The 12,767-nt window shown below is 29.6% G+C and overlaps 4 protein-coding genes across 7 annotated transcripts in view; all 4 read right to left on the bottom strand.

The window, feature by feature from the left end:
* Positions 1-394: 394 nt before the first annotated feature.
* On the bottom strand, positions 395-1,904 carry LOC124491569 (uncharacterized). The gene is made up of 3 exons (XM_047054240.2): positions 1,757-1,904; positions 1,152-1,697; positions 395-1,071 (listed from the first exon to the last, which is right to left on the bottom strand). The coding sequence occupies exons 1-3, from the start codon at positions 1,839-1,841 to the stop codon at positions 395-397; spliced, it is 1,308 nt and encodes a 435-aa protein (XP_046910196.2). The 5' UTR covers positions 1,842-1,904.
* Positions 1,905-2,126: 222 nt separating this feature from the next.
* Positions 2,127-4,002, bottom strand: LOC124491570 (uncharacterized). The gene is made up of 5 exons (XM_047054241.2): positions 3,735-4,002; positions 3,260-3,663; positions 3,068-3,191; positions 2,653-2,961; positions 2,127-2,579 (listed from the first exon to the last, which is right to left on the bottom strand). The coding sequence occupies exons 1-4, from the start codon at positions 4,000-4,002 to the stop codon at positions 2,858-2,860; spliced, it is 900 nt and encodes a 299-aa protein (XP_046910197.2). The 3' UTR covers positions 2,127-2,579; positions 2,653-2,857.
* A 4,182-nt stretch (positions 4,003-8,184) lies between these two features.
* On the bottom strand, positions 8,185-11,074 carry LOC124492726 (chitinase-3-like protein 1). 2 transcript variants are annotated; one of them, XM_075729754.1, is made up of 6 exons: positions 10,737-11,074; positions 10,403-10,647; positions 9,970-10,329; positions 9,494-9,905; positions 9,072-9,438; positions 8,185-9,009 (listed from the first exon to the last, which is right to left on the bottom strand). In XM_075729754.1, exons 3-6 carry the CDS (start codon positions 10,043-10,045, stop codon positions 8,248-8,250), a joined length of 1,617 nt encoding a protein of 538 aa, XP_075585869.1. In that variant the 5' UTR covers positions 10,046-10,329; positions 10,403-10,647; positions 10,737-11,074; the 3' UTR covers positions 8,185-8,247. The 2 variants fall into 2 exon arrangements, with proteins under 2 accessions (XP_075585869.1, XP_046911662.1); XM_047055706.2 differs by having other exon boundaries at positions 9,970-10,318; positions 10,403-10,682; positions 10,737-11,010.
* A 131-nt stretch (positions 11,075-11,205) lies between these two features.
* LOC124492725 (uncharacterized) overlaps positions 11,206-12,767 on the bottom strand; it is a 64,968-nt gene continuing 63,406 nt past the window's right edge. For all 3 annotated transcript variants that reach the window (XM_075729748.1, XM_075729749.1, XM_075729744.1), the window contains 3 exons: positions 11,998-12,743; positions 11,758-11,929; positions 11,206-11,698 (listed from right to left, as the gene is read on the bottom strand). In XM_075729748.1, coding sequence (XP_075585863.1) covers positions 11,562-11,698; positions 11,758-11,929; positions 11,998-12,743 — 1,055 coding nt within the window. In that variant the 3' untranslated portion in view covers positions 11,206-11,561. The remainder of the gene's footprint in view (positions 11,699-11,757; positions 11,930-11,997; positions 12,744-12,767) is intronic.

The raw sequence follows: 12,767 nt of genomic DNA, 5'->3' as shown, positions 1-12,767 counted from the left end.
AGAAATTCGTTGCATTTTTTCTCATGATGTTTTGTTTTTTTCATTATTACTATGAACACAACACAATATATCACTTGGAAGATGGTAGAATGGAATTTTCATTATCATCACCATCACGACAATTTCAATGATGATGATGATGATGATGATGATGATAATGATTGTTGAGGAATTTTTTCTTTTTGTTTATCCATTGTTTAATTACCTATGACAATGATTTTTATTATTGAACAGAATAATTGAACAATTGCAATGCTCTTAATGATTGTTTTATTTTTCATTCAATCATCGTCATGGTAATGATGATGATTACATCAAAACAGATTAAAATGAACAAATCTACTTTCATTTCTTTTCATCTAGATTAAAATCCAATTTTATTCATTTCAATTTGTTAATCAAAATGCTTAAGTAAATATTTTGCAATACGATGAAGGTGAAGCATTTTAATACAACTACGAAGCAAGAAAACACAAAATTTTAAGTATATCTTGATAAATGTCATTACAGATAATCCAAGCCAAAGTCCAAGATGACCACCAATCATGGCCATGAATTCATTGTCATTAATGATTTTTCGATATCGAATTGATTTTATTGGATAAGTGGTAAAATGTACTCGAATCTGTGCATAGGTTTTTCCAGTTAATTTTCCTGAAAATTTTGTTGATAATGAATATGTTTCAAGCTTTTCCTGTTGACATTCTTCATCACAACGAAATTGACATAGTTGTCTTGTTTGTAAATATCGTAAATAATTTTGTTGATCATGTGGACAGACTGTCAATTGTTTTTGTCCACCATATAAATGTTCAAGAATAACGGGTGGAAAATAATAGTGACAGGTAAAATTTGCAATAAAAAATTGTTCAAGAATACAGATTCTAATACATTCATCTCTATTTCGATAGCTTGTAAACAAAGATCCATCATTATAATTTAAACAGCTGTTTGTGTTTTTATTGACTATATTCAAATTAGTCATTGTGAAACCTATATCCAATCGGTGATTATTTACGATAGAATATTGTATGAAATCTTCTATTGATGGTAATACATTAGATTTATGAACTATTACAATTCAAAAATATTAATGTCAATAAATATAATTAAAAAAATTGTGTCAAAAATAACTTGAAAAAAATACATACTTGCAACCGTAAACAAACCATCTACATTCATAAATTTCCAATCATCATCCGTAGCTTCGATTTCAATATTAATTTCAGGATTAAGTTCAGCTATCATTCGTGAATATATTCGCTTATACATTCGATACAAAAAAACGATATCTTTATCGAGACCCGTATGTGAACATTTAAATGATGAACAAGATACATTCGGTATATTGTGTCGCCAATCATCTGACATATCGACTAAATTGGAGAAAAAAGTAAAACATTTTCTTCCGAAAAAAATGCTATTAACAACAGTCTTGATTGATGAACAATCAATTGCTCGAAAATGATGTTTAGATTCATCATCCATTATCCGATAATTCATTGGCCTATATTTACAGGATCGTATAACTGATGAAATATTAGCCGAGAAATATTCAACTAAATCTACAGTCTTCATTTTTTTCAGCAAGTTAGATTCAAAACCTTGAAATTTGGCTCTCAACTCTTTTTCAGACAAGTTTTTGAATTCTCCTTTTTCATATTTCATGAGAAAATTTGCAAAATTCGGATCATAACCTATAGTGATAGACAAACCGTTATGAAAAAAAAAATTCAAATCAATTGAAATAACATACCAGACATATTTTTCGGACTCAGTATGGATGGTGCACAGATTGTTATTGCTGGAAAATCTGCTTCAATCGCATCAGTATGGTTCATATGAACAATGAAAAAAATAGATTTCAAAAGAACTAATAATAAACATTTCCAAGTAAAATAGAATAAAACACCATAAATCGGAACACGAATTAAAAACCAAAAAAAACTGATCAGATCAGATTTAAATTTAAATTTCAATTTCAATTTTTTCATTGTATATGAGATTCATTGAATGATTTTCGCAAATGACATTATACATTGTTTTAATCAATCGATTATATTTGCAAAATGAATGTCAAGGAAAAACAATCATTAACAATTGATTTTAGCATATGTTCATATTATCAATTTATGGAATATAATTTTATTTTATTTGATAAAAAAAACCGAAAGTCAATTACAATTATATGATCGAGAATGTCTAATGCAACTATATGAAAAATGTAAACAAATCAATCTACATTTTTTACAGATTATACAAAATAAAAGCTTCAGAAATGGAATTATATAATCGGCAATAACATTGTATGAAACGATAACGGATAAACCAAGCCATAACCCCATATGGCCACCATTTATACCAAATACTTCATTATTTGTCATTAAATTTCGATAACTATAAATTTTATATGGAATAGTTGACAGACGTATATGAATTCGAGCAAAAGAATTCGTTCCGTTAGGGGGTTGAATTCTGGTTAAATGAAAATCAATATCCAATTCATTATTGACACATTCTTTTCTACAGGATGAATGAGAAAGACAATGATTTCGATGTCGAAGAAATCGTAAATAATCCTTAGGGTAAAAAAGAATTAATTGATTTAAAATTCATTGATTATCATTAAATACAAATAAATTCACCAAATACCTGTTTTTCATGTGGACAAATTCGAAATTTCATTTCCTCATCAACCATTCTGGTTATTGTAATCATATGAAAATAGGAATAGCAAAAATTATCCCGAAAAAAATTTTGATTTATACAAGAATTAATACAACCATCGTGTGTTCCAAATAACTTGTACGAGATATCTTCATCATTATAATTACAACAATTCAAAATATAACCGGTTTCATTGAATATTTTCTTTGTTAAATGAAACTTCCAGCATATAGTTACGTTTCAGTTTGAAATAAACAAAATTTTTCATTTCAGGTAAAATTTCAGGTGGATGTACTGATTTTTTTTTTGATAAAGAAAAAAAACAAAACAAAAACAATTATTTCATAGTTAAATTAACCTGATTAATTAATGTGAAAAATACAACAATTAAAGTACTAACTAGCAACGCCAATCTCATTTGGATCTGCCAAATTTTTCCATTGATCATCACCAAGATCCAAATCAATACTGATGGCTGGATTATAATCGGGTGCCATTTGTAAGACAAGTTTTCCATATAAATTCTGTAATAAATTATATATTGATGATTAGATTTGAATAACAATTTTAAATATAATCAAATTATATTCACCATATACTCTTCATAACTAAGAAATGTATTCGAACCATGTTTTTTCATGTAATCATAGGTATCATTTGGTAATTGATTTTTCCAATCATCAATTTTAATCACCATTTTACTGAAAAATGTCCAACATTTTTTACCAGCAAATATACTGCTTAGAACAGCTGATAATGAGTCACAATTCAATTCTGGTATATATTCATTAAATTTATTCATATATCGATATCTTAGTGGATTATAACGACATGAACGTATCACATTTCGCATTCTTGCACTATAGTAATAAATTATTTCTTTTATGCTATAATTACTCAACATTTTTGATTCATAATATTTGAATGTTTTATAGACAGATTCCGATTGTTTGTTGACATTTTCGTTCATGAATGTAGCAAATTTTGGATAAAATTCTAAAATTAAAAATTGTCGAATTTAAATTCTTATACTTCATCATATCATATGAATAAAAAAAAATGCTTACTTGACAATAATTTAGGTGTTATAATAGTTGGTGCACAAATTGTGATGCCTGGAAAATAAACTTGATCTTTTAATTCTCTTTTATAATCGGCTATTTTGATTTTATATTGCTCCTGTGATTTATAAATGGAAATAGTGGCTATAAATGCTAAAAACAGATAAATTAATATACGAAATGACCACCATAATACATTTTCATATGTGAATTTTCTTGTTAATCGTTTAAAAGACGATGAATAGTATTCTTTTTTAGTTGTTGTTGTTTTCATAATTTTCATTTTATGATCAAACATCAAACAAATCAATTAAATGAATCAATGATTTATCTCGAATAGAGCACGTTATTATATCATTTTTTTTTTGGATTGCTGCCTATAATTTAGATTTTTTTTTCATTTGTTCCTATAGTTTGATAATGGATCACTTATACAAATATTATTCAACAATCAACACCATTCGATTGTGGCCATCTGTCTATTTATCGATCCAATTTTGTTTGATCACCTTATTTATTTATGCAATCAAAACAAAAAAAAATTTGTATCACCATAAATTTTAGAGAATTTTATTCTCAATTGAAAAGGCTACCATGACAATAACAAATCAAACGATTTTAAAATCATTTTATATCTAAGAAAACGCGTGTCCATACATGAATCCAATGTATTTTCACCTGTGTGTTGGGGTGGTGTGGAAGCTACAAAAAAAAGCAAAATCGAATTTTTTTTTAAAAAACAACAAAGGATCCATAAATTTTCTTATCATCAAACAAACTACAAAAATACTTGTCTGACACTTTAATACGCTGTCAAAATAAAGCAAAAAAGAAAGAAATGAAAATGGGTGGAATTGAATGATAGAACGAAAAAGAAAAATCAGTGAAAAAAGAATGAATTTGGGCTACAAATTGCCAGAAAAATAAGTTTGACCTTCTAAATTCGGGTTTTCAACACACACACACACACACACACACACACACACACACACACACACACACACACACACACACACACACACACACACACACACACACACACACACACACACACACACACACACACACACACACACACACTCACACAGCTTGACATAGATTTTATTTACATATGGCGATAGTCGCGTGTTTATCTTCGTTTTTTTTTGTTGTTGTTATAATTGGGCTCCTCCAAAATTATTCAATAAGTTGAATACTTGAAATCAAAACGAAGCAAATTTACCTGTCAATATTCAACTCTTTTTTCCCATTGTTTGTTCACGTAATGTTTGCAGGCTTGTTTTTCATAATGATCGATTGATCGATCGATCGATCTGTGTGCGGTCGAATTCGTTATTTTTTCCGGAATTTTTTTTTTCTTTTCCAATGAAATTCATGTAAGACAAGGATGTTTACTTTGTAGGTAGGTTATATGGGATTGTCAATCATTAATTCAATTGTATTGTGTATTGATCGACAACGATTTTATCATTCTCATGATTGGCATGGCGTGGCATAGTTAAAAATTTTTCATATTTTTTATGATTTTTTTCACCAAAAATATTAATTTCAATCACTATCCCTGATTCGTATTTTTTATTATTAATTGAATCAAATCTCAATCAAAATTAATGATACATGTGCTGCCATCTCGGAAGGATCGATAATAATATTATTTTGTCAATGACATGAATTAATTTTAATTATTCGAAATTATCTATAGGTACAAAACCTCAAACTTTCATCAAAATATCCAATCTTCGCCACCGTAATGGTCATGGTTAAAATTGCGCTTTAAAATAAATTTTAAATTTCAAAATCATTCAATCATTTTCATTAATCATCATTATTGAGTTCAATGAATCATCAATTCGATTGATCAATCAATAAGTCAATTAACAAACTAACCAACCAATCGAAACCAGACCTATTATGACCTGAGATTAATGATTTTCAAAAAAAAAACAATATAAACTTTACCAAAACTTTTATTTGATCAAATGGTTCAAATTTTGGTTATAATTAACCACAAATGAATGACAAACAATAATTATATATCAGACATTTGAAGGTCATACCAGGAAGAAAATCTTGATAAAAAAAAACTCTGAACCTCTGCATTACTATCAACAAATCATCCGAACAAAAAAAAAAAAAAAAAGAAATTAAAAACAAAAGCCAAAAAATTTTTTATTTCAATAAAAATGACCAATATAAATTGAAAATTTTTGCAAACAAATCTATTTAATGATGGAAAGCTAATTAAAAATTGGAAAATTTATTTAACTGCCTCCGGTGATGGTGTACTTAATTGTGTGTATTGTATATATATGTGTCATTGATCATATATGGTGATACATATCATCGATCAATGAATCAAACAAGAACACTTTGAATTTATAATTTATAAAATGATTTTTTTTTCATTTTTGAAATGTCTTTATGACCACTAATTATCGATGAAAGTTGAATAAATTGATGGATAGATAAATGGATGACAATCACATATATCATTTGTCACCAAAACCATTATCATGATCATGGCCATCATTTCAGGCGGAACGAATTTCTTCTCATTTTTTCACAATTTTAATTCGATTTCGTTATTGCTTTCGACCGGTTGTGGTCAACTAAACGTTGAAATTTCAAAATTAATTTTTAAAAATAAAATTTTTTGAAAAAATTAAAAAATTTTATCAAGATATCATCCAGATTAAAAATTTTGGAAACCAGTTTTGTGCATAGTTTTAGGTCCAACACATATGCACAATAAATCATTGAAAAAATGTGGGAAATTTTTGAAATTGAATTGATCAAAAAAAAAATCGACATCCATGATGGCCATTTTTGTCTTTCAGGCAACCGAAGGACATTTCGATCTTCATGTTCATTGGCAAAATTACCATTTTTAATCGATTATCGTGTTCCATGCGATAATGCTTTGTTTTTGTTTTATTTTTTTTCAATCGTCATCATTATTATTATTGCACATTTTTCGACATCCAATTGCCAAAATTTTCAATCTGAAAAAACCCTTGGAAAAACAAAAACAATAATAATAACATTGTTGTCGCGTGAGCAGTTACTAAGATAATTCCATCTTTTTTTTATCGAAAATCACAATTAAAGTCCAGCCTGATGGATAATCAGTGATTCGTTTCATTGATGATCATAGTACCTTTCTTCTCTTTTTTTTTGTTTTCTTTTCTTTTCTTCATATTTCTGGTGAGACGAATCGAATTCGTTAAGATATTTTTTTCGTATAAAAGAAGCTGGTTTTTTCGATCAAAAAATCATTCCAATAACAAACAAAGAATTCAGCTTTAAATCAACAAATCAAATCTTCGAAAATAAAACTTCAAAAATGAAAATCTTATCAATTTCATTGATGTTAATCGTCATTTTGGCTTTGATCGCACCATTTACAATCGCTCAACGTGGTGGTGGTGGTGGTGGTCGTCGCGGTGGAGGTGGTGGCCGAAGCTTTGGTCGTGGTGGTGGCGGTGGCGGTGGTGGATTCCGGGGAGGACGAAGCAGTGGCCGCGGAGGTGGTGGCCGAGGAGGTGGTGGTGGCCGATTTCGCGGCTAATCAATTGGCATCAGAAATCCATTTCATATTCTTGAAAATAATTACTGTCATTTCATTAACTTTGTATACCTTGGTATATGTGGAAAAAAATCCAGATTGAGCAATAAACTAAAATTAAAAAAAAAATTTGAATTACCTTTACAATTTTTTTGAGGGTGGATGTTAATCGACCTTGCCCCATTGATCGATTTATCAATAAAAATATTTTGTTTTCAGCAATTTGATTTGTTTTTGTACAAATCTATACAGTAATCAATCAATAAATCACTCAAATCAATTGATTATCAATGAATGTACAATTCGTTTTGACTGTCATGTTTGTTGAGTCATTTTTTTCACTTATCAATTCGCATTATATTAAAGTGCTGATTGCAATACTTTTTTTCTTCTTTAAATCTTGATTTACTTGACATTCAAATCAAAATTTCAGCATTTATTTATTTATACTTTCGATATTTTGTTCAACACTTTATTTGCAAAACGATCATACCAGAACAACTATCGATCAAGAACAACCGAATTAAAATTGAATTAAAAAACCATGACTTTATTACGTGATCATATTCTGCCTTTGACCATTGTCATATTCATCTTTTTTATTATTTCAATATCTTGTTTTACTATCAATCAAGGCAGTAAGAAAATACAAAATTTTCATATTCTAGAATTTTGATTTTAATTTTTATTTTTCTTAAAACAGTATGTGCAGGAACTGGTGAAGTATGTGGCGGAGTTCGCGGCGTTACCTGTTGTAATACAGATCTTTTCTGCGACCATAGTCTTGGAACTGGTGGTTTTTGTAATCTGGTTTCACATGCTAATTTGCCATCGTCTCTTGGTTGAAATATCATATTTGATATACAAAATATATAATTTCAAAAACAAAAATTTGATTTATAATAAAATTTATTGATTAATTCAAGTGTCAAAACATATAAAGGATCAAATTTATCAACGGACGCATATATGTAATTTTTCATCATAGTGTGTTCCCTCACCACACATAAATTCATAATCTTTAAGATGGCCACCAAAATCTACACATTGATGAAATTTTCTTGGATTCTCAGGATCGGCAAAAAATCCAGCTTGATGGCATTGAAATTTACCATGGGGTCTTTCTGTTGTCGTTGTTATTGTTTGAGTATGATGCGGCTGGGTAGTCTTATGATGTGGCTGGGTAGTCTTATGATGTGGCTGGGTAGTCTTATGATGTTTCGTAGTCGTTGTTTTATGATCATGATGAGTTGAGGTAGTACCATCTGTATGTGGTTTAGCTGTCGATGTATGATAATGATATCGTTTAATATCCGGATCTGGACCATCAACGTTATTTAATTTTTTTGATATTGATCGTAACAAAGGATATTTGACACCCACACAATTGCCTACAAAATCATCCGTATCGATTGACCATACCATAGCTCCGCCAAGATGTTTTGCCATCAATAAATTCAATTTTTCATTTACACTTTCTCGATCATCATAACCAATCCATTGATTAGCATGTACAGCATAAGGAATACGTTCAATTTCATCACGATATAATTGCCATCCTTGTTTGATCATTGTACAGATTTCATTATAGCCTAACATACCGATCGTACGTGTGATAGTTCCGGATTCACCACCTTTACCGATGGTTGGTGCACCAATTCCATGTTCGGAACCGGCCAATGTAAATGTACGACCATACAATGGAATTCCCAAGACCTAATTATCGAAAATAAAAAAATTAGATGATAATATTTTTAAGGAATTGGAAATAAGCATACCAATTTCTTTGGATCAACACCATGATTGAGCCAATATTCAACTGAGTAAGTGACAGTAAATTCTTTATCTAATTCATTGGCATTTTTATATGAATTCAATGGGGCATTATGTCCGGTATGACTTTCCCATCCACCATGATAATCATATGACATCAAATTGATGAAATCCAAATATTTGCTCACTTCAGGAATATTATATGCACGATCAATTGTTGGTTTACCGGCAGATACGGCTGAAGACAATACATAGCCATGTGGCTGGAATGCTTCATGTAATTCACGTAATAAAGTTACAAAATCTTCCTTGTCTTCTGCTCGTCCCGGTTTTCGATCACTATCACCAGAAGCTTGCATTGCTGGATATTCCCTAAGAAAATTAAATCATTATATAATTTAAAAATGAAAAAAAATCATTATCATACCAATCAAAATCTAAACCATCTAAATCAAATTCAGCCAAAAGATGTAGGACAGATTGAATGAAAATTTTTCGACTGGCTGGATCACGGACCATAATCGAATATTTATCCGAACCTTCATTCCAACCACCCAATGATATCATAGTGGTTAGATGTGGATTATATGTACGAAGATTCACCATTCGTCTTATCATTCCATGACCCCATTGTAGGCCAGAATTCCAATCTTCATCACCATCATCCAAATCAGGATCATACAAAGCAATCTTGTTATTTTGTAGTTTAGCGAAACCATACATTATGTGTGTACAAAGATTTGGATTGACATTTTCGGCCTGAAATTTTCCCGATGCTGGCCGATAAAATGCCCATGTACCCCAATAACAAACAATACGATAAGGTTTATCGTTTCGATCTACAGGAAGAAAAAAAACAAATGAAAATTTTAAATCATTCATTTTTTTATAAAAAAAACTTACCACGGGACTGTGCCGAAACAGTTCCAAAAATCAACAATAAAAACAAAAATGACAAAAAACAAATGGAAAATTTCATTTTAAAATCAATCTCATGTGATTATTAAAAAAAAATCAAATGAAACGAAATCAATCAATCAAAGCCAAAAATGTTGATCAATTTATAAGTCGATCGATCAGATATAGTATAGAAAAACATAATAAGAGATTATGAATCCTAGCTACAGGTGATAAAGATGATTATGCATCTTAAGGATTATCGCTTTTCAATATTATCTTTATTGGCAATTGTTTTTTTCAGATTATTGCATTCAATATTTCAATTCGATTAGATTGTTTTTGTCATTTTTCTCTTATATTCAACTATATAAAAACAATATAAAAATTTAATATAAAAAAAAAATTTCAATTGATTTTCATTAAGAATTGAAATCACCCATTTAATTTTCCGATGATGATGATTATAATGATGATACCAAAAGTCGAGATATATTTATTAGTTTAGTCAATAACATTAAAGCAATAACGTACAATAAGATTATGAATAACAATGTTGTAAACAATGAATATATTGAAATTAAAATCATTTTTGTTGCTGCTGTTGTTGCATTCGAGTCCTCGATCTTGTCATAATCACTCGTGGTAATTGTGTCGAAGATGAATCAGGTTTTTTTCTGGTATCTGATAATGATAAATTAGAATTAGTTGATTCATTCCTATTATATTAGTATTATTATTTGTTTCAATAACGAATGAATAAGTTTGAATACCTTTTCGAGTTTTTTTTCTTTTTATTTGTTGTTCTTGACGATAATGTTGATGGAGTTTGAATGTTATGAACATTATTCTGTTTTTTGGCCATTTCTTCTTCAAGGAATCGTGTTTTCATTCTAAGAAATTCAAGATGGGTCAATTTACGATCATATTCGACCAAAAATTCGTTCATCGTATTAATAATTTTCATAAATTTTTCCATGTCAAAAGGCATGTTGATGAAAGAATGATGATGCGGCTTTATTTGTACAATAAATCTAGATGAATGGTAACATCCATAATGTCCTGTTGGTTTTTATATATTCAAAATCAGGCCAAAATGTGAGCAAATTACATAAAAACCTAAAGTTCATTGATTATGAATCTTTTCGAATGATTCTTAATCACTCATATAAACAAACAGTGTATAAACAAGTGCTTAACACACAAATTTACACGTGTAAAGTTTTACTATTTTTCAGATGTAAAAAAAATTAACTTTAATTTTCATTTTCACTTTATTTTATATAGCTAATTTACAAAGTAAAATTTGATTTTGAAAATCACGATAAATATAAATAATGATGATAATTGATTGTTTTATTTACAGATGAACGATATTGATTGGTGGCAGAAAATAATTATATAACAAACAGAAAGAAAAATTGCTATATAGCAAAAGTAATAATCTTGGTAATGATCATTTTTTTTACAATCCAACAACAAATATGATTAATGTGCCCTAAAATATCATGTCATCGTATTATCGATTGATTTGATTGTGACTAAAAAAAAAGTGAAGCAGAATACAATGATTATGATGAATCCCTGGATCTATTCCGCTATCTTTGTACATCCATCGATAAATGATTCCAATTCAATATCACATTAATGATAATCATACATAGTAATGACAATGGAATCATTGTTATTGATGTCAAATTTATAATGGATATTGCTGCCGAAGTAGTCATGATTCCTAAATAAATTGACAAAAAGGATTACAATCAAGTATTAATCAATTATCGATAAACATACCATTCGATGATGATGATAAAATAGAATAGCTAGCCATTGTTACATTTAATGATACTAATGCATGGTCAATGCCTTTTTGATTCAGTACCATAAACATTACATCACCCGCATCTTCTGGTTTAACAGCATCGATAATGAAATTTGATGTAAAACAATTCATTGAATTTGATGACTAATGAACAAAAAAAAATTGATTAAAAATTTTGATTATTCTATAGAAATCGATCGATAAACTTATACCATGATTAATTCACGTGTAGTATATCGTCCAATAATTCTGGACGGCATCATAGCCAAATGTCTATGTATCCAATAAACTTTTTTCGGGCGAGGAATGCAACAAAAACGTGCAATTAATGTAATCTGTGATCCAACCAATGCGATCACTGTGGAATTTATCGATTCAATTATTGGACGACCATCGGCATTATTGATTGATCCACTATTTGGTGAACATTCGGGTCGAGATATTTGTGGCTGATGATTATTATAACCATTACCACCATGGAAATCTGGTCCATTCGATCGAGAAGCTTGAAAATGTGATTCTCGATTTGAATGGTCGTGTATTTTGCGGAAAGCAAAATCATTAGATGATCTATGATGAAATTCATCCTGTGATTCCGGTACCGATGGAAGATGTGGATTTTGTGAACGTAATTGATCAACCAATGCTGTCATTTCATCGGATGATTCACGAACATTGATGAAGAATCCCACCGAAGCAAAAAATCCCAATTCATTTTCAGTTGTACAACGATACCAACCAATGTCTTTTAGGGTTATTGGATTTATAATCAATGTTCCATCTGGACTGGTATCAATCGGTGCTAAAGAATCGTTTGAAATTTTCGGATCAGAATCACGTTCCCATCTGACTGGACTCATAGGATTTGCATCAATTTCACAACGAAGCGTAAGATCCATGCCTTCGATTATGGGAAAACCAAATCCTGGTTCACGAACAATGGAAAACTCTGGAGGATCTGCAAAGACACAAAGATAAAGGA

The sequence above is a fragment of the Dermatophagoides farinae genome, chromosome 1, assembly GCF_024713945.1.
Source record: "Dermatophagoides farinae isolate YC_2012a chromosome 1, ASM2471394v1, whole genome shotgun sequence".
Lineage (NCBI taxonomy): Eukaryota > Metazoa > Arthropoda > Arachnida > Sarcoptiformes > Pyroglyphidae > Dermatophagoides > Dermatophagoides farinae.
This window is presented reverse-complemented; position numbering and strand designations above follow the sequence as displayed.